Here is a 22133-nt window from a genome sequence, read left to right on the forward strand (position 1 = left end):
ATACACTACCTGCGATTAAGACCTTGCATTTTTCGCAATTTATTCTGACAAGTTAGACAACAAGTTGCTGTGTGACATAAAATCTTGCTAATGGCGCTTGTGTTTTCCATTTCCTAGTCTCTCTCAGAAGCTATAATGAGGATAATTGTCTGGGCTTAGCCAGATTAAAAGTAGAAAATGACAGGGCACACATGCTCCATTGTTACTTTGTCACTAAACCAACTGTTGCCTCCAACAATGAGACCACACGCGCTGCTGCACCACCACCACTTACAACTGAGCCCAGTCATTAGATTAAGGCCTTTCCCAGGTAGATCCATCGCAGCTCACCTGGGCTGAATGAATGAAACGACAGTTCTACGACAGGAAGAAAGAGAGAGGACATTGTGGCTGTGTAACTTTGTCCTTTGTGATAGTTTTGAGCAGGGGGTTAATACATCCATTGTTGGGCCAGGCCTGTGCATGTCTAGCCTGTCCCGTGCAAGGTGGCAATTAGGGTGTGTGTGACTCCCCTATCCCCCAGACAGAGTCCAGTGGACGGGGAGGAGAATGCGATCTTTGTCTGCCAATTAAACCAGAGGAGGGTTCCCCTTGGCTTTGCCCATTGTGAGGGCAGGATGTGGGAGGGGCTGCAGTGGCCGGCTCTGGTATCACCGGGCTGGAGGAGAAGGAACCTGATCCGAGGGCTTGCCTGGGTCACTCCTTCGCACTCCCACTCACCTTTATGCAGCAGTGGTGCAAACAGAAGAACCTCTGTGCTGGAGGTGCAGGGAGGATCTTTGTCTCTGCTGCTAGGAAGGTTGTTCTCTAATGGATTGCTCTAGTAGTGCTTTTTCATAAGATATAAAAAGCACTGGGAGATGTGTGTGTCTTATTATCTGCATGTTATTACATCCTCTTCACGCAATTGTTAATTATGTTATGTAACAGGGCGCACAGCAGACTTTAATTTGTAGCTCATAAATGTGCTATATGGATTTTTTAATTACATCTTATCAAAAATAGCATGAACAACATTATAAAAGTCAACCCCTCCTCCCCCAGTCCTCTCTAAGGTCCTGACTAAGAAGCACCTGCTGTGCTTAAAGAAGAAGCCAACACTGAAGTGCCTTAGCCTGCAGTTCCTTGAGTGGCCACTTGGAGGCAACTCCAAAAGCAAACCATTCCCCAGGAGCCCCATGAAAAATCCCAAAGCAGAAATGAACCTGTTTCCATCTGCTGCAGATAAAACTGTTTTAGTCTTTATACTTTACTGTACTGCATGAAAACAAGATTGGGGTTGAATGTTGATATAACTCACCCACTCAAGTCATACTCAGTCTTAAATGGATGCATTCATTTATAGTCAGGGGATCATAGAATCATTTCTGCACCAAATTTCCACTCAATGTATCTGATATTTGTTTAGAAATTTAGCTTGAAACCATTTTTTGCTACCATCTGGTGGTGCTCAGTCTTGGATCCATAAAGGTTTGTCCAAACCTACATGGCAATCCAGAGAATGGTTTTGACATATTTCCATCTGGACCAAAGCGGTGCACCAAGCAAACCAACAGCCAGACTCGCCGTCCCCGGAGTCCTGGTGCTAAGCGCGGCTAAGCCATTTTGCCACCCAGTAATTATGCCATATAATGCAAAGGCATTCAGAAATACTCTCGAGCTTCAGTAGGGTCACAGAGTTCTTGAATTCAACTCAGTGTTAACATATTTTTTTGTGGTGTTGTTATTGGATTACACAATATTGCAAAGATGTTTTTGTCCCTTATTTTTTGTGGTATATACACAAGCGGGTCCAAATGCACCAACAAGCCATCATCATCATAATAAGATGATGCATTGAGACACAGTCTGCAGCAACATTAAAGGTCAGATTGCTGAAAGCAGCCGTCCCACCATGATTCATGGACAGTGCCTCATGATATACGACCGATATTAGTGAAGAGGACACTCAACAATATCTTGCATAGTCTTCACCAGGGAGAGCAATTGTTTCATTTTCATTGAGAGCTTGTAAATCTATCTTTAGAGCAACGTCCCAGAATGTTAAATCCACTGAAATGTGTTGTTAGTTCTTCCCTGAGAACATCTGAAGTCTCCTCCTCATTCATTTCACAAATGAACTCTCTTCATCCTTAAGTGTGCTGGACTCTTCCCATGCCACTTTAGCTCTTACACAAGGATAAATGCAACCCTCGGATCTGTTTTTCCAGCGGCTTCACCACTTCCTCCTTTGCCACTGTCACCCACTCACGACCACAATGACAATCTCTCAGCCACCACTTTAGCCACTGATAGATGGTTTCTATTTAGGAAACGGCATCTGACCACAAACCACCGAGCACAACAAGACTGTTGACAAGGACCAAATAGAAAAGTTCAGCTGTGGGAGAGAACGGAGCACAAACAGCCATGCCTCCATTTTGGGGCCTCGTCTGCGACACAGCCTTGTGGAAAGACTCTTATGATTGCTTTTTTTTTTGGTTGAAGTATCGAAAGTTTGATTTTCTTGTAGTCAGGTTTCACCCAATTGTGCGCAATCCATTTTAGCAGTGAGGAAAAAGTGACGGCGCTGAAAATAACCGACAGCCTGCTTAAAATTGAGTTGAGGCTTTGATGGATGAACTGCATGGAGCTTGTAATGTTTGGCACTGAACAGAACAGGTTGTTGCGACTAACCCAAAGCTTCTCAGGTAATTAATAAACACATTCATTAGCAGGCGGCAGCGCTAAATCAAATGCTATTCGGTCATCAGTCATGCACTGTTGGAATATGGCATTTTAACAAGCCTCACATTGAGATAATGAGAAACCAAGTCTTTCAAGCATTATTGGCATCTTCAGAGACAGTCAAAAATAAACACTGCCAATTTCCTCTGCGGAGCCGCGGCTGTGAGTGTGTGTGTGCATGTCTGCATCTGACAGTCTTTATCGCCTCTTGTGGAGTGTCCACATTCAGTCTTAAGACAACACTGAAGGAGGGGAGGGACTGGCCAGCAGCCAAAGTGTCCTTCAGGAAGAGGACATCAAACGGTGAGAGGCAGAGGGGAAAAGGGGAGAAAGTGATGGGGAGTGTGGATAGATGGCTGACTGCTTTATAGTTAGGGCACTTTAAAGTGGCAGGGTCATCAACAGTGGACACTGCCTGAGGAAGAGAGCAGAGAGATGAGAAGATGATTCTAGGAGAGTTAGAGAGCTGCAGCAGGGAAACAGACGGTAGGAGAAAGAGCCAGACAGAGTGTGTGTGTGTGTGTGTGTGTGTGTGTGTGCGCTCATTTTTCTTATCTCTAGGTTAAGCTAATGGGATTGTTTTTGATGACACACCTCAAGATGTTCAACCCCCACAGATGGGCAAAGATAATTGAAGTCCAAAAATGCTTACTCACAATCCAATTAACTTATCTTGGCTCACAGCGTACAGACACACTCCACGTCCTGGATCGGAGTGCTCTGTGTGTGTGTGTGTGTGTGTGTGTGTGTGTGTGTGTGTGTGTGTGTGTGTGTGTGTGTGTGTGTGTGTGTGTGTGTGTGTGTGTGTGTGTGTGTGTGTGTGTGTGTGTGTGTGTGTGTGTGTGTGTGTGTGTGTGTGTGTGTGTGTGTGTGTGTGTGTGTGTGTGTGTGTGTGTGTGTGTGTGTGTGTGTGTGTGTGTGCGTGCGTGCGTGTGTGTGTGGGTCAGTTCTTCTGGAAAATGTATGCTTCCAAGGATTTAACATAATTGGTGTTTGCTGTTCAGCAGCTACTTAGCGATAATCAAATAAATTCTTAATGGTGTGTACCGCGGACTAGTTTGGAGGATGGACCTGTGTGCAGGTGTGATGCTTTAAATAGTTTTGGCAGGTGTTTCAGTCGTCTCTTCCTCAGCACTCATTCTGGTCCAGTTATCTGCCAACTTCCACTCAGGGAATGTGCTTTGAACGCTATCCCAAGAGGAGAACATGATTGTGTTCTAACCCTGGTAAGAGATCTCTCATTGCCTTTTATGAACCTCAATTCAATGTTATGACTGAGAGAAAACATGCAACCATCTGAGAGACATAGCAGTTCTCCAACTCTGAATACTGCTCTAGTTAAATTGCAAGTGGTTTAATTCAAAGCGGCAAACTTCAGTGCTGATAAATATGCCAGCGCAGAAATGCCTAAAACTGCAGTTCCTCAAATGGCCACTTGGAGGCCGGCTCCAAAGCAAGTCGTTCCCAATTATTTGGCTCCTTAAATAAATGCTCCACTTCACATCAGAAGTAATTATGTTTACCGCCTGGCACGTTATTGTGGTGAAGGGTATGGATTTGGCCATTTAGTGACACAGGAAGCTTCTGCTGTCTGTTTGGTGTCACATTACCTAAATCACTGCGTCACCTGTGTCTTTTGTTTCCATTTTAAATGTTCTTCTCCCAGTATCCAGCAGTTTCTTGTTTTTAATCACTAAATGTTGCAAGCAAACTCCTGCACACTATGTATATTGCACAAATTATAGGCAACATATTTATGCAATATATACAGTGCTCTTTTTTTCAGTAACGGCAGCATGTGTGTGTCGACAATGACAACCCATCGATCCATTATCATACAGTCTATGGTTCCAGCCTTAAGACATGAAAGCATCCGTGCTAATACTTAGCCTCCGTGTTGGGAATTCACACTGTCTGAGACATATATCCTTAAGCGTAGTTCCTCTCTGTATCCTTCCCCCTAATCCTCTTCAATGAGTGGAGGGACTACTTTTTCGCCAGCCCTGCACTTTCTGCACTTTACTGATGCGTTTCGGTCTGGGATTTTTTTTCCTCCCTCCTCTCATCAGGCTTCAGCTTACATGTCATGCTGAACACCAGCACTTGCCAGTCAGTCCCTATGAGATGAAGACTTGTGGTAATGCCCATTGATTTTGTGAGCAGGCAGATAGAAAAACCCTTCACACACACACACACACACACAGACACACACACACACACACACACACACACACACACACACACACACACACACACACACACACAGGTAAAGCTCTAAAAATCCCCATTGATCTCAACAGGGGGAGAGCGATCCAATTTTTTTTTTTTATGGAAATAATTTCTGCCTTCTCTGATCTCTTGTTGCCTCCTTAAGACCAGACGTATAAAGCTGGATGCTTTCTTCTCCGTTTTCCCACATTATTTGACTGATATCTAGCTGTAGGTCTTTTGAAGCTTCGGTCCCTCCCTCCTGTGCAGATCTGGATCTGTGAGGGATAGAAACAACTGTTTGAGGCTTTCTGGAGGAATTTCCTGCTGGACTAGAATACAGAGGGACTGTTCGGCCCTGGTCATGTGTATTAGTGCCTTCCTCTCTATCCTATCATGACTGCTCTCTGTAAGACTTCAAGTTGTGAGGTTTAATATTTGTGGTTGAGGGGAAGGAAATAATCCAGAAGCATTTTCCCAAGGCGTCTTTGCACGCCTCACTTTATGGTGGATGGTATGGGTAGGATGTTCTGTTTGTTGTAGCTGTCAAAGTATTGGTGATTTTTTGCAGAACAGGTGGTCAGCCTTGAAAAAACTCTTCAAGATGCAACAAGAGTTTTATGCAGAGGAAAGCTGCAGGAGAGATCAGATTCTGTCTGTATTGCAGCATCCATCCACAAACTCTGCCACATTTTGAAGCTTATTGTTTTGAACATCTTCAAGCTTTTGAATTTTTGACATCTAATCGCTGTTGACCCAGGAATACCCTTCATGTTTTGTGTTTGTTCTGCATAATTCATAGTTCAAATTCTGTGCAAAGCCTGTCATGAAGCGCGCACCCAGCGAAGGGGATTGTCTCAGACTCTCGCGCTATTGAAAAACAGTTAATCCTCTGTGGATGGATATGTAAATATGACCGAGTGCGGCTCTGTGTTGCTGGAACGCTTCTGATTGTTGCGGATCAACTGATGTGTGTGTTGTGTTTGTTGTGGATGACGGTGCAGGGGAGACGGAGAAAGACTGAAAGAAGGGTTACCATAAAAACCTGTCGGATCCTTTAGGTACTTATAAGAATATATAATCCCCTTAGGAAACACTCAGCGTACCTACATGATAACAGCGGTATTATTCCACTGAATTAACCTACAGTAAAGGCACTTAGCATGCATCACATGCTGCAGGGTTTTTTGTATTCAATGAAAGCTTTTTTTCAGGTCATATCAGTCAATCAATCATTATTATCTGTATAGTGCCGTTCTATAACAGATGTTATCTCTTGACACTTTACAAAAAGAGCAGGTCCAGTCTGTACTCTTTGTTATTTGACTTAAGGCCCTGACACGCTAAGGAGATCAGCTCCGTCGCTACCTGTCGGCCCTCTGTCCTCTGCCTCTTTTCAGTCAGCACCAGAATTACCTGTCAGGTAAGTCATACATATATGTATTGATTCAGCGGTTACACGTCGTCTAAGCAGCTGAATAATCAGCACAGGCATGTGATGTAAACGTGCAAGGAGGACTGAAGTCAAGTGGTGCACACAGAGAAAAGTATCGACAGTGATGCCGGTAAAGACTTGGATCTTGAAGAAGTCTCTAAACTATCCCCGTCTACTACTAAACACAACAATCTGTGTTTTCCAACCTCTGTTGCTGTTAGGAAACGTTAGATGTTAAAGGGGACATATTATGAAAAATCCACAAAATGTGAAATAAAAACATCCAGTCCTTTGTTTGTGGTCTGCATAAGTCTTACAACACCGAGACTTTGCATTTAAAGAGACACACACAACGAAACGGAGCGTTCTGAGAGAGCTGGTTTATACAGGATCACAAACCTCCTCTGGTGCTTGAGGATTTATTATTTGTTATATTTTGACCAAAGCACAGCACAGATGTTTCATTGTTTTTCACTGTTTGAAAAGTTAGAAAATGGGTATAATATGTCCTCTTTAAGCTGTTGTTATACCATAAATATGCACTTGGAATATTTTGTGAGTGAATGAAATGCAACTGAAAAGCAGTTGAGTCATCAAACGTTTTGGCCCGCTGACATCAGAAAGCTGCCACTCACAAGCACTTCTCAATGAAAGTGAAAAAGCGTTTGGAGTTTATTTTGACATGGAAACACGCTCCAAAGTGTTGCTGTGTTCAAATGTGAAAATAAGCAGTGATACTAATAAGATTTTTTTAGACGTGTTCCATGCGTGCTCCTGACTCAGGGATCACGTTAACATGATTGTAGGGGAAGGGATCCCGAAAGATCTAATCCTGCAGCTTTATTCGGGTCTTTGCGGTGATTTCAGGCCTTTGAACACCGAGCTCTACGGAGCGACATGCCCACGGGAACACAGATGAATATGACACACCAGTCAATTAGGGCCAGCAGGAAATATATAAATAAAGAAATCTCACAGACATTTCAGAAATAGCTCTGAGAGAAATGTGGAGCACAGAGACAGAGGGTGAGGGATTCAGCCTGCACAGTGGAGCTGCAACATGGGGAATTATATTATAAATCCACAGTGTTATTGAGTCAATGTTGGAAGCTGACCCTTAGCTGTAAGTTGTGAAAAAAGTCTAAATGCTTAAAGTATGTATTCATGTTTTATGAACATGTTTGAATGAAAGATATCAATCAACAAGTAAGAGGCTGATAAGAAGGAGAGCTGTCAGTCATTGAATTTAGAATGAAAAACAAATCCTTCTTCCCCTCGAGGAGAATACTTTCAGACTTAAACACGAGGAGAGAACTTGAGCACCAAGATTGCAACCAACTCATTTTGTATTCATGAAGCTCAGTTCTGTTAAAGTGCACTAATCCCCCCGCGTGGCTTTAATGTGGGTTTCAATCACTCAGTCGATTTTTTTGACTGAGATCCTATCGTTTATATTTGTTTTAGAGGTTGAGCTCCTGTTTTATTCCTGATTCCTGACCCATTCTGTCTCTGGTCTTACAGTATTTGGTGCGTTTCGTTTTGTGTCCCTGTGTAGTGTGTCTTGTTAAACTGAACACACAGAGGGTAGTCACAGAGCAGCGGGGCTTTGCAGGCCCATAAGCCATGGCTTGATCCCTGACACATACAGACAGGGACTCCCAGCCATCTGGCCAGATGAGACACTTGGATACGGCTCTCTCTCTCTCTCTCTCTCTCTCTCTCTCTCTCTCTCTCTCTCTCTCTCTCTCTCTCTCTCTCTCTCTCTCTCTCTGACTCGCTCGCCCCCTCACAGACACAATTTACGGTAGTTCTGAGGATTTCTGTCATCTATCTCAAGGGTTGCCAGAGCGCTCTGGTGGTCACAGATAGTGACCTAGCCCTCGGCTTCTTATCCCCCCTCTCAAAGCCGCGCATTTGGATTCCAAACTCAAGGCTTCAGTTTCAGCCTGCAGGTTTTATTACGGCCAGAAGGTCACAGAGACAGAGATAGAGAGGGAACAGAGGATAATTGGGAGAAGAGGAATATGTGAGATTAAACTGAATGAGATATCTGGAAGATGGAGAGCAGAACACTGTAGAAAAGTCTGGCTAAACTCACCTTTAAGGATCAATACCCTTTCTTTCTAACATCCTGTAACACATACACATTTATGAGTAAGGATTTTCTTTTGAAGGTCTGTTTGTTTCAACTTTTCATCAACCAGCTCGTGCACTTTGAAAGTTTCCTGAGCTCTGCCTCGTGGAGTATTCGACGGCCCCTTCATTAGTTGTATTGCAATGCCCTACCAAAACAGACATGATGATGCACATCCTCAAGAAGTGGAGCAAGGTTACACTCGTATTTGTCAACTTTAAAGGTCATGGAAATGTACAAGTAGTGGCGATAAGGTGCCTTGAAGGATAGCAGTGCTCCATGAAATGGGAAAAGAAAACCTTAAACTGATGCAGGTTTAAAAAACGTTACAGAAGAGACTTTGTGCATGATTTATGAGGGAGCACATTCATTGAATATGTTCATAATGCCTCAGGAATGATGCAAACTTTTTGGGTGAGAAATGTTAAATTTTAAAGAAGTGTTTGTATAATTAGGACATTCAAGTGTATGGCTGTTTTGAAACCTCCTACTGTACTAGTAGTACCGATTTGACCAAAATGCAGTATGCAAACAAATGCAAGATCTGCAGTATGCCAAAAATATCCAGATGTAGTACAGAACTGGTAAGACCAGTCTCTCTCACGTACTGTTACCCACAATGCAAAGCGGCAGGTTAGAGAAAGAAATGATGGAAAGCACCGGCCATCATAACAGATGCAAACACAGATTTTGTGGGGCCGCTGGTTTTGGCTCAGTTGCTGGAGCAGGCGCCCCATGTGCAGAGGCTAACAGTCCTCGTCACACCGTTCAACGACCGATCCTGATGCTTATGGTGCATTTCATCCCCCGCCCTCTCCCCCCACATTTCCTGTCCATCTTCTGTTGAACAAAATTAAGGTAAAAAAAACAACCCAAAATGATCTAGAAAAATACAGTGGATATACGTTTTGGTCACATTTGCACAGACTTCAGACGTCTCTCTTTTGTAGCTAACCCTTCTGTAACTTTATGGAAATCTACGATTTAGCCCCTCTATTCTCCTCACACCATCAGTTGATCCCAAAGTTCAGAGTTGTGTTATATCACCAAAACATGTTGAGTTGTATGATAGGATTTGCATTTCTTTTTTATGCTTTGTAAAGTAAGATTTTGCAGCGTTTTGACCTTCCGGGCATCCGTACAGAGAAGACTCAGCCTCACTCTGGCTGTCTTAACCTTCTGGTCCTTTTTTGAAACTGCTAACAAGCTCGTCTTCCATTGTTCTTCCACTATATCATGCAGTTACCAAGGTTACCACAGCTTCCAGCCAATGAGAGCTGAGATATATCCCTTATCATGGTGAAAAGTTTCTCACACATAAAGGCAGAATCCCTTCAAGTATATAATCTATAATGAATGTACCCTCATAATGGATTCAGATGTTTAATGTATAAAGTATGTAATAGTTTAATGAATCATATCTTTAAAGGAGATCATTAATAAAACGACATGACCCCGGGAGCAGCTCACGCGTCTAAAAGATCAAAACACACATTTCTGCACCTCCGCACTCCCACATACTGAATTCTTAAACACTGCAGAGATCTGATCACTGGTAGTCTCACTCAGTCTTCATATTAATTCCCACTCTCTCCGACCCCATGAGTATCTAATAACTTTGAAATTGAAGCACGGACTCGAGGCCCTCATCCGTCTTCGTCGAGTCACGTCTTCTTCCCAGCATTCTTATGTTAATATCGCCCATACTGCTTCCCACACAGGCGGATAACTTTGCCTTCTCCCTCCCGGCGATGCCTCACCCCTGTGTGTTGAAAATAGCTGAGCACTAGAACACAACTTGTGTAACATTGATTTGAAATTCAATCTAGACGACTACCTCGGGGCCTCGGGGCCAAATCTTAGATCCCTCTCTGCGATACCACTGCTGAAGGAAGCGGGAAAAAAAAAAAAAAGCGGCATGCATTGAGGGAAATAAAGAGGCGGACAGACAGAGACAGATATACACACAAAATATATCTACAGCTGTTTGCAGATGTTATGACACACACATAGCCTTGACAGTCTCTGCTTGTCTGCATGTGACGCTGCTGACAGACGAGCATCCTCTGACACAAATCAGCAGACTGAAAGGGTTTTATCTCACTATCTTTTATCTCGTGCTCCATCCTTTCACCTGTCTGTCACCTTGAGAGACGTGAGGCTGCTCGACAAGGTGCCACTTACACACCAATGTCCTGAATGAGCCAAAACCCTCATAGTCGTACAATCAGCCGTACTATTTCTACCGTAGATGATTCACACTGTAGACGATACTCCCTGAAAAACACGTCAAGAGGGTTGGGAAATGATACATTCGTTGGTTAAATTAGTTTTTTTGAAAGGCAAATATGTTGTCTTTTTATTGGGTTGTGATGAAAAAAAAAAAAAGAGGTGGAGAAAAGAAAAGGAAAATATGGGGGGGGGGGGGGGGGGGGAATGGCTGAGATGGGATGCAAACATTGACAAGGGTGCAAATGGAAAGATTGAAAAGAATACGGAGGAGGAGGAGAAGCGGAGGAGAGACACTGCAGGATGCTTGATAATTGGTGTCAAGTGGGGTCAGGCTGGCGAAAGGGAATTTCATTTGGCAGCACCGTAACCTAACTGAACTGGTAAATCAAAAGCTCTGCCTCTGAGCGTCTTGTATGAGTACATCAGGATGCTTCACACAAACATGGCTCCTGGATGACTGAATGCTGAACGGTCAGATCTTTTCATTTGTTCAGGTCCGAATGTGAGTTTATACTGTATAATCAGATCTGGTAGCAATGCACAAACACACACACGCACACACACACACACACACACACACACACACACACACACACACACAGGACAGAGAGTCAGACAGAGACAAAGTGCTTGTCAGTGGGGGGTTGAAATCTGCAGTGGATTACCAGTAGATGACAGATCTCCTGTGCACCCTCCCTCTCTCTCCCTCTCTCTCTCTCCCTCTCTCCCCCTCCCACTCTCTCTCTCTCTCTCTCTTTGTCTACAGTGAATCAGCGGGATGCCTTTACAGTATTAATGCAGCGGGGGTCAAAGGCTGCCCCGATTGAAGGTTTAGTTTTTAGATGAAAAGTGCACTACAAATAAAATGCGTTATTATTTTTATTATGATGATTGTTTTCCTTCTCCACTATTTTATGCACATTTATGACGTTCATTTGAATCTTCTATATTTATTCAGGATTAAAACCAAAGGAAAAGTAACATTAGTAACACTGTGCTACATCATATAAAAATACAAAACTGCTTTAGGAGTCTTTCTGAAGTATGCCGGACTACATCACATGTATATAAGATTGTCTAAATTTAAAATAGTGTTCGACACTGCATGTTTTAATTATTATTTTAATGATCAATAGAGTGGAAAAGTACCAAAGCTTTAAAAATCGTCAGAACGTCAATCACATTTTTAACCAAAGACGCTGTCTAAAATGCATAACTACATGTTTCAATGTACTATGTTTCGGTACAGACATTTTGTAATTTGTATTTTGTGCAATTAGCCATGAAGCAGGAGTATGTTTACAATTGTTGATCTTTAAAACCAAGAAGTTACCCAATATTGAGTGTCTAGGACTTTTATTTGTCTTTCTGTGGTATTGAAACAGATGTTGATATTATTTGATTTGTACTAGTATCATGTTGAAGTTTAAAAATCTGGCACTCTATCAGAAGATATCATAGCAGAAATTTTTAATGGACACACAGAAAACAGACAATGTGCAGCTTCAGAGTGATTTTAAGGTTGTTGTGTTTTCTGCTTTATTCTAATTAACTAACACTTGTAGACCATTAGGGGGCAGCCTTACTCATACAGTATCATACATTTTCAGTCAGCATGATCACATGAAGAGAGAGGGTCATTTTCTTCTCATTCTGAAAGGTGAAATAGTTTTTTTTAATGGGTTTGTCTTTGCTGCCCTCTTTCTGTTGGTAACATAAATTAATTTACTTGTGTCATAGCTTGTGTGTGTGTGTGTGTGTGTGTGTGTGTGTGTGTGTGTGTGTGTGTGTGTGTGTGTGTGTGTGTGTGTGTGTGTGTGTGTGTGTGTGTGTGTGTGTGTGTGTGTGTGTGTGAGAGAGAGAGAGAGAGAAACGTGGAGTGGGTCTGCAGAGTCTGGGCCACAGCTGTTGGTATGTTCCCCCCCTCTTCCTCCTCTCTCCCGTCTCTTTAATATAACCCTCCACTGTGCAGGTCTAAGCTCATGAAAGAGTATTAAAACTGCCGAGTCAGCACAAACAGAGTCCACAGAGGCAAGCAGTTCAGCTTCATCACTTCTCTCACACACACACACACACACACACACACACACACACACAGATTCTGCTGAACTACAGTATGTTTGCTGTAGCCTCCACCTCACTTACATGGTCTTTTTTTATCACGTGAAGGCTGTGTGAGCGTTCCTCTGGAAAGTCAATACCTTGATACTTGTCTATACTACGTGTTTTTAACGACAAATTCTCTGTTAGTTTAATGATTGATAGAATTGAAATATACAGAAGCTTTAAAAAAAAACTTGAGACAGGTGCATAGGAGAGGAATAAATCCATAAAGGATTGCAGGCAAATTCCTGCACATTGTCTAAATTGCACCTTGGCAATATGCAATTTATCCAGTGTGCAGGAATTTGCCTGCAATTTTTTTGTAATATAAAAACAAGAAGTTACACCTGCCCAGGACTTCCATTTCTGTCGCTGTGGTATTGAAACAGGAACCAGTGGTCTTATTTTTACTAGAATCGTATCAAAGTTTTAAAATCTGTTACCGTGACAGGAAGTTTAATTTCTTACATCTTAGTGACCACGGAAACCAAAGCCAGTTATACCCATCAGTCAGGTTTACGTTACACATTTTGCACGATGGAAATTGAAATCTAGACGAGGGGTGTCATATGCGGTGGAATACATTTGGGTGAAAAGCATCATTAAGGGAACTGACTAGAAACCTTGTTCTCCTGATAAAAACAAACCTTCAACGTTTGACTGCCTCTCTCTCTTTCTTTCTGATTTTCTGTGCAGAGTTATTGAAGTGCAAACTGTTATTATGCACAACTCATGCCTAAATCATGAAGAAGAAAAGCCTCCATTTCCCCCCTCAGTGGTCGGGTTTTTTTTTTTTAGCAGCGCTGATAATCTCTACACGATAAGGTTGCTTTGAAAGAGACGTATTTGACTGATAACGATGTGCGTCTCAGGTGCAATGAGTGCTCCAGCTTGTAAAGGTCACCTTTAAAACTACCTGCCCTCTTTATCTACATCTTTTCTTTTGCTGTCTAGCGCCCTGAAATTAGAAACACCATTTGTTCCTTCATGGCTGTGGATGAAAAAAGAAGAAGGGATTACAAAAGCAGGGATTGATTTTTTGGGGTAAATGGCTGCTCCCCTGACACGTTAGTGAAGAAGCGGACGGGTTATTTTCAGTGGTTTAGATTGTCGAGACAATCGAGAGAGACGGAGGGAGGAAAACTAAAACAACCCTCCACCTTAAAGTCCAATCTGCACTGAAGACAGGAGGGGAGGTGGGGGGGAGCAGGTGGCAGCATGTTGGAGAGTCTGTGTCTGTGTGTGTGTGTGTGTGTGTGTGTGTGTGTGTGTGTGTGTGCAAGCAGAGCAGCTGCAGCAGGTTAATGCCAGGTGTGTGTTTGTGTTTGTGGGGGAAAGAAAGTGTGGAGGGATAATATCCCACTGCCAGACAGACAGACACAAAGAGGCTTCTAGCAGTTCCTGACTCAGATCCATGGCTCGGCTGGCAGTGTTTCACATCTCTATGATGTCTGTTTGTGTGTGTGTGTGTGTGTGAGAGAGAGTGAGTGTGATCGCTGGAAGGAACTTCAGGATGTGAGCAAGAATCTCATCCAGCTTCCCCTTCAGCAGCCGTGTCCACACAGGCTTTGGTCTCGTGCGTCAGCCGCTGTCCCAGAAAAGGGATGCAGGCGCCGAGATGAGTTCCACCCTGCAGGAGACGAAAACAAAAGCTGATGAAAGCCGAGCAGATTTGCATAAGACAGGAACAGAAATATCTCAAATCAAAAGATGGTAACAGCGGAAATACAGAAACACTGACGTTAATTAAAGCTTTTATTTAGATTTAAGTTATAATGTCTTTGTCACCTGAGTCTGGGAGACGAGCAGAATCCACATCTTCACCCTTTCCTCTTTAGGATGTTTATAAAGAAATATAAGAGTTTTTAAATTAAAAAGAATGGGATGCTCTTCATCAAATAATCACCCTGCTGATGTTTTCTGTACTCTTATCTTTCAGGCAGACCCGAGAGCAGGAAACCCCTCCAGACTTCTTCTACTTCTCCGACTTTGAGAGGCACAACGCTGAGATTGCTGCGTTTCACTTGGACAGGTGAGCTTCTGTGACTCGTCGGTTTTCCCTTCACAGGGCTATTTTTCCAATCATCCTTCAGTCTGTAAGAGGTCACCCAGGTTCGTTCACACAGACAGGACAACCATTTTAAAAACCGGAGGTGTGCCGCCGGTAATGCACTTAAAGAGTGTGATAATGTGAATGGGATTTGGTACACGAGGGATTAGATAACACACAGAGCGCTCAGATCATCTTTACTTGAAGCTGAGTATAATGATTCCCTCATGATCCTTTTACTCTGCAGATTTCAGCAGACAAGGTTAAAAAAAAAAAAAAAAACTCTCAACAGAGGAGCGTTAAGAGGAGTCAAATCTGATCGTTTGGGATTCTGGGGAGGATGATTAAATGTGTGCAGGCTGTCATAGGCCAGAAGTCAGACCACAGATATCTTTTTATACTTGATTCCATCCTCCTGACAATCAGGAATGGATCTGGTTTGTGCCCCTGCTTCCTGCTTCCTGCTGATGTTGAGCCCAGATTATTCGGTTATGTGAGCGTTTTTACAGATGTAATCTCAAACCTCCAAAAACGGCTGCAGACCCATCGTAGCTGCCCCGATAACATCGACATGTTTGACATTTAGAAGTTAAACCCTGGATTATTAGTTTGGTACTTTCCGAGCAGGATGGCAACAGCCAATGACAGAGAGACAGAGAGAGAGAGAAAGAGAGAGAGAGTTGTTTCCATGCAACTGTAAATACTTCTCAAAACTTCCCCGCTCTGCTGAGTTTACATCTGCCTCTGTGAGGTTACGTGTGACATTTTCAGATCTTGAGACAATGTGCAAAGTTGCTTTCCTTTTGTGTTTCATGCAACCATGTGTTTAGTTCATCCAGGACATTTAACCTCTTGTCGTCTGAGCTCAGCCTAAAGGTCAGTTTAGGTGTGTTTGGTGACCTCAGATGCATGTGTTTGCGTGGGCAGGAAAGATGAAGCCAAACAGGAAACATCATTACTACCAGGAGATGGTTTAAGAGCGACAAATTAAAAGTCCAGTTTCCTGACGGCAGCAGCAGCCTGTGGAGTCCAGTCTGAGCTCTGACTCATTTATAGCTTCATATCGACTCAAACTCTGTGTAGATCTGTTATTCCAGACAACTGTGATGAAATGTACAAAAATATCCTAGAGACTGAAGTGAAGAGGGAGAATCACTGCCTTCCAGTAATGACTTTGATATTTCAGGCGCTGTGTTAATCCTCTCCTCTGTGCCTTTGCTTCATATTAATTCAATTCAATTCAATTTATTTGTGTAGCGTCAACTCATAACAAGTGTTATCTCAAGACACTTTACAAAAAGCAGGTAAAATACCTCACGCTTTGTCTGTTAACATTACAAAAGAGCAGGTAAAAGACCTTACTCATTGCTATGTTACAAAGATCCAGCCTATCCATCATGAGCACTTTAGCAAAGCAGCAAAAGTTACAGTGGTAAGAAAAAACTGCCTTATTAAAAGGCAGAAATCTTCGGCCGGATCCCCGGCTCATGACAAAACAGTCTTCAGAGGCCTAGACTGCGCCGGGGTTGGAAAGGGATAGGGGGAGAGATGGGATAAGATGCAGGAAGAGGGATAGGGAGCACGGGGGTGGGGGGAGGCAGACCGTCCATCAACAATCCGGTGGGGAGGGGGGGAGTTGTTCTGGCCATTCTATTACCATCTGTTGAGAGTCATGAGGGTTCATTCAGGCAAACCCACACATGTGAACGCACTCACACAGGTGCTCCTTTGTCACCACGGCCAGACATGACGGTGCAGTTTGCTGACCGTGTATAGTGTCCTCTATAGGCTAAAGTTTCACACTCACCTCTCTCTGTGTGTGTGTGTGTGTGTGTGTGTGTGTGTGTGTGTGTGTGTGTGTGTGTGTGTGTGTGTGTGTGTGTGTGTGTGTGTGTGTGTGTGTGTGTGTGTGTGTGTGTGTGTGTGTGTGTGTGTGTGTGTGTGTGTGTGTGTGTGTGTGTGTGTGTGTGTGTGTGTGTGTGTGTGTGTGTGTGTGTGTGTGTGTGTGTGTGTGTTGTGTGTGTGTGTGCTCCCAGGAGGCTTAGATTTAGTCTGAATGTTCTGGGTCATTTGGACAGCAAACCCACAGAGAGGCTGCCTAAAGAGGGGCTGAATAGGTATAGTGTGCTGCCATCAGAGGATGAGGCAGAGAGCAGGTGGAGAAAGAATATGAGCAGAGTGAAGCAAACAGAACATTTATATTTAGAAAAAGAGTTAGAATAGGTTAGTGTTAAAGTGTTTGTGTGGGGGGGGGCAGCAGGGCGAGGCAGGCAGGCAGGCAAACACAAACCATTCAGTCTTTGTTTCCATGCTGGATGTCAATATGCTTATAGGATGCCCATCACAAAAGCTGATTGGAAGCAAAGTAAGGATGATGAATCATAAGATTTACGAGAGCTGGAAGTCTCAGACTGACAGGTTGTTATGGAAACACTTACACATGGGAGGAAAGTCTTGTAGTGCCTCTCTTTATTTAGAGAATCAAAAAATGACAAATATACTGCTATGGGCCGCGGGTGGAGTAGTGGTTTGTGCGCGCGCCCCATTTGTGGAGGCTGAAGACCTCCAGGCGGACAACCTGGGTTTGCCACTTTCTCGCTCTCCAGTTCCTGACTCGGTCCTCTGTCCTGCCTCTACAGAAAGGCAGAAAAGGCCCAAAAAATGAGTATACTAGTAGTTGCTGCAGAGTTCATCCCGATATTTCTAGGGAAGTGCACAAGTGATGAGTGTTAATAATAGACAGGCAGGAAAGATGCAGAAACTAAAAGCACATCATCAGGAGAGTTCACCTTTACGCTCTCCAGGGGATAAATGTCTAACGCGCCAACCTTTTCTTTAGATTTAGGGTTAGGCTTCTCACAGGTTTTTCCTCTTCATCTGAATTTAAAAATGTGGTGAAAGATGCTTACTATTACATTTTCTCTGCATGAGGATTTGTATGCAAAGGGAATATTGTATGAAAATGGGCAGAAGCACTCTCTTAGTTTGTACAGTATGTGTGGTTCAAGGCTGGCTGAAGACGCTGTTGATGGAAATTTGTCCCACCTGGTGCACCATCAAAGACTGAGTTGGAGGTCGACCTGAAGCTGCATCTATTTGGAGTCAAATTAATTGTGCAATTACTGTGTATTACTCTCCATTTTGCTAATATGCCGGCCTTAATGTTGCTGTACGTTTGCAGAACTTCTCATGAAGTGGTTTTTCACTAAACTTAACTACTGCCTTCCTCGTCCTCTTTCACTGTAGGATCCTGGACTTCCGGAGGGTTCCCCCGGTGGCAGGACGGCTTGTCAACATGACGAGGGAGATCAGAGACGTGACGCGCGATAAAAAGCTGTGGAGGACCTTCTTCATCTCACCAGGTAGAGAAACTCTGCCAGCTTGTGCAGCTTGGCACAAGTGATACAGCACCTTGGCTGCATCACTCTTCCTGTTTGGATTGAGAAGAAAAACAAGCGCACATCACTGGCTTCAGCTTCAAGTAAACTGAGTGATGTTTAAAGTGGATGATGTGTGTGCGGTGAGGGACTGTCTGAGTGATGTTTGTCGTGGTCTGCTCCTCAGGCAGTACTAATGGAAGCAAAGTACTGTAGCATGTGTGATGATTTAAAAATGCCATACATGGAAGTGTCCACAAGGTGGCACTGTAGGCCAGCTAATTCTGAAAAAAATCTAACACAACCTTCTTATTAAGATAAAACTAAAAACATCCAAATACATTAAATTAAAGCAATGTTAATAAACATGTTTTTATTGTGAATACTTGCAATTTAACCCAGACAACAATATGAGAGGAGGAAACTTTAGCATCATTCTGAGAAAAGGTCAATTTGTAAATGTAAACGTATCATTGGTGAACATTACGTTGAAGATTTTACATCTTACAAATCTTACAAATTAAGAAGAGGTAAGAGGGATGGTCAGACTGGTTTGTTTCTTATGTCTAATATCTGCTGAGTCAGTTCTCATAACCATGGAAACACAGCCATCTTTCTCTGTTAAAGTTTTCATTTCCTCCTTAGTCTTCATTCAGATCAAGAAAGAATATGTGCCAAGCCTCTGCCTGTTCTTCCATTTTAAATCTAAATCAGACATTCTTTCTCTCCTTAGCCAATAACGTCTGCTTCTACGGCGAGTGCTCATACTATTGCTCCACCGAGCACGCTCTGTGTGGCAAACCGGACCAGATCGAAGGCTCACTCGCCGCCTTCCTGCCAGATTTAAACCTGGCCAAACGTAAGACCTGGAGGAACCCCTGGAGACGCTCCTACCACAAACGCAAGAAAGCAGAGTAAGACTATGACAACAATGAAAGCCATACTTTACCTCCACATTTTATGATTTCTATATATTATACTTATTCATGTTTTTTGAATGAAATCTCAGATGGGAGGTTGACCAGGATTACTGCGACGAGGTGAAGCAGACGCCTCCGTACGACCGAGGCACTCGACTGCTGGACGTCATGGATATGACCATCTTTGACTTCCTAATGGGTAAGAGTGGATGATGACATCACCGTCATAAACAGGTTATTATTATATAGTTATAATTAAACACAATTCTTTTGTTCTCTCCACTACGACGTCTCCTCGTTCAGGTAACATGGATCGACATCATTATGAGACATTCGAGAAGTTTGGAAATGACACGTTCATAATTCACCTGGACAACGGAAGAGGGTAAAGACGGTCAAATGTTTTTGATCTCCTATAATGAAGTTGAATTCATATGAGTGAATCATCTCACACAGACTGAAGTGTATGTCTGTAACATAATGTAACTCCAGCACAGATTGTGTTTTAATGACTCCTCCTTTAGTTTTCTATCTTTCTCCGTCCTGTTGCAGGTTTGGAAAACACTCCCATGACGAGCTGTCCATCCTGGTGCCTCTTAGCCAGTGCTGCAGGTCAGACTTTGATGACGTACTCATTTGTTCTTGTCTTTATTGTATGTATGCTGTTGTTGTTTTTTGTTGCTTTGTGACCTTTGTCTGCTAAAAGTGCTCCATAAATAAACTTTTCTTATTAGGAAACCACCAAACTAGGATCAGGTGCAACCGACTGTCTTCATGTTAACATGTGCATTAAACACTAAAGAAAAAAACCTGGGGGCGTAGGTAGCCTAGTGGTTAGTGCACTCACACGTACAGAGGATATACTCCTCCAATGGGGCTGCCGGGGTTCGAATCCAACCTGTGGCTCCTTACACACATGGCATTCCCCACTCTCTCTCTGATATCCACCTCTATAAAGTACCTGTCTTTACAATAAAGGCCCTAAAATAAAACAAATAAGTCACATCAATTCAAAGTGTATACACTGTAGATAACTGAAGAGTCAGAAGAGGTTAAATGAACTAATTCAGTCTTGTAAACAAGCTGTCATGAGAGATTTAGTTTACTGCTACATTAAGGCTTCTTAACTCGACCTCTGGACGCCTTAAAGGCTTTATATGAGATTTTTTGATCCAGCAGATGTCGCCCTTGAGCACCAGCATGAAACCAAAACAACTCGTGCTGCATTGTTGTGTTAGCATGCTAATGCTAGCGATCTTTGTTATGCTTGTATCTTCACACTGCATGTAAATTTACCTGAAATGAGCGTGATCTAGAAACACAGTTAAGCAGTGAGTACAGTATGTTATTCTTCTTTTCTCTAGTCCCTCAATTAAACAACTTTTATACGTGAGGGGAGGAGTCAGCCGGCTGTCCTGCCGATGTAAACAAACTGAAGATAGGACTCGGAAAGCAGCACAGACAGTGGGACTCGGGTGTTACACCCATTGTAGACAGTCATGACTCACAGAGTTATTTTCAGAGGATATACTTGATTTATATTATATTTAAGTGTGAAAAATCACATGTAAAGACTTTAACTACAAGATCAATCTTCCTAAATGATGTTACCTGTTAGATTTTATTCATTCATCATTTCATCATCAAATTTAGAACATAGAAGTAAAGTTTAATAATAAAAATCTGTTGTCCCTCATCTCCAGACTGAGGAAGTCCACCTACCTGCGCCTGCAGCTGTTGGCCAAAGAGGAGTACAAGCTGAGCTCGCTGATGGAGGAGTCTCTGCTCCGAGACAAACTGACCCCCATCCTCATCCAGCCTCACCTCCAGGCCATGGACCGCAGGCTTCGGCTGGTGCTGCAGGTCCTGGCGGGCTGCATAGAGAAAGAAGGTCACGTTAACGTGGTGGAGGAAGATCTAGTCGACACAGCCACCCACAGGAGCCCGGGCCACAGGTAGTGAGGGCGCAAACCAGAGGAACACATGAAGAAGAAAAAAAACATGGACGTCTATGGCTGTTGGGGGAAAAACCCCTCTTCTGATATCAAGCTGAATTCAGTGAATTCCAAGACTTGCCATTATTGCCTCTAAGGAACCTGCTTTTATTTTTGTTGGTATAGAAGAAACTGTCCACAGATATGAAGAGAGACTTCTTAGAAACAGATGCTGTGTGAGACATTCAAGAGCCACTGCTGTGTTCAGTTTGTCTCTGTCAGAGGGTTTTGTTTTATGTGTTTTATTATATTAGTACATAACCAAATGAGAACCTACACTGACTGGGCACCACATGGTCAGACAATAAGCTTTATTCGCAGTTTTCCAAAATGTATAAAAAGGTTCACAAATTGTGTTGGAAGATGTTTGGTTTTCTTTTTTGTACAACCTGTCTCGGTTCTTCAGTTTTCAACTTCTACAATCAGCAGAAAAAATGTACAACCAGGAGATATTTCAAACAGTGTGTTCTGTTAATCTTTATAAGCTTTTTTGTTTCAGCTCAGACATGGAGAAGTCTGAGTGAACATGTTACCACACATCTGAACTGCATAAATCTGTTAATCAATGTTGTACTCCAAACAGCACCTTCACTTTGCCTTATTCTTTTTTTTTTTTTCTTCCTCCGTCCCTCCTGCAAGTCTAGCTGGCTCTACGTGCAGTATAACAACAACAACAACAACAACAACAACAACAACAACAACAACAATAACAACACTAAAATCAGATTTTCCAAACCAAAAATACTCTACATACAAAGACTAGAGAGCAGTGTACTGGTTTGTGTTCTTTAAATGCACTATCATGTTGACACCCAGGTCTGGAACATTTACAGCCGTCGATGTATGCGATGCAAAAAAAAAGCTACAGTTTGTATGTTGATTCATTTTTATCATGTCTAAGTGATTATTTATTGGGAGTGGGAGTGTTTTAATAAGTTCTAGATTATCTTTTT

At 42.9% G+C, this 22133-nt stretch overlaps 1 protein-coding gene across 1 annotated transcript in view; it reads left to right on the forward strand.

Annotated features, from left to right (window-relative positions):
• The window catches only part of fam20ca (FAM20C golgi associated secretory pathway kinase a), a 38646-nt gene extending 16751 nt beyond the window's left edge, over positions 1–21895 (forward strand). Inside the window, exons 4-10 of the mRNA XM_020636290.2 lie at positions 14779–14871; positions 18136–18251; positions 19000–19180; positions 19276–19385; positions 19490–19571; positions 19739–19798; positions 20890–21895. Coding sequence (XP_020491946.2) covers positions 14779–14871; positions 18136–18251; positions 19000–19180; positions 19276–19385; positions 19490–19571; positions 19739–19798; positions 20890–21145 — 898 coding nt within the window. The 3' untranslated portion in view covers positions 21146–21895. The remainder of the gene's footprint in view (positions 1–14778; positions 14872–18135; positions 18252–18999; positions 19181–19275; positions 19386–19489; positions 19572–19738; positions 19799–20889) is intronic.
• Positions 21896–22133: the final 238 nt, after the last annotated feature.

The sequence above is a fragment of the Labrus bergylta genome, chromosome 16, assembly GCF_963930695.1.
Source record: "Labrus bergylta chromosome 16, fLabBer1.1, whole genome shotgun sequence".
Classification (NCBI taxonomy): Eukaryota; Metazoa; Chordata; class Actinopteri; order Labriformes; family Labridae; genus Labrus; species Labrus bergylta.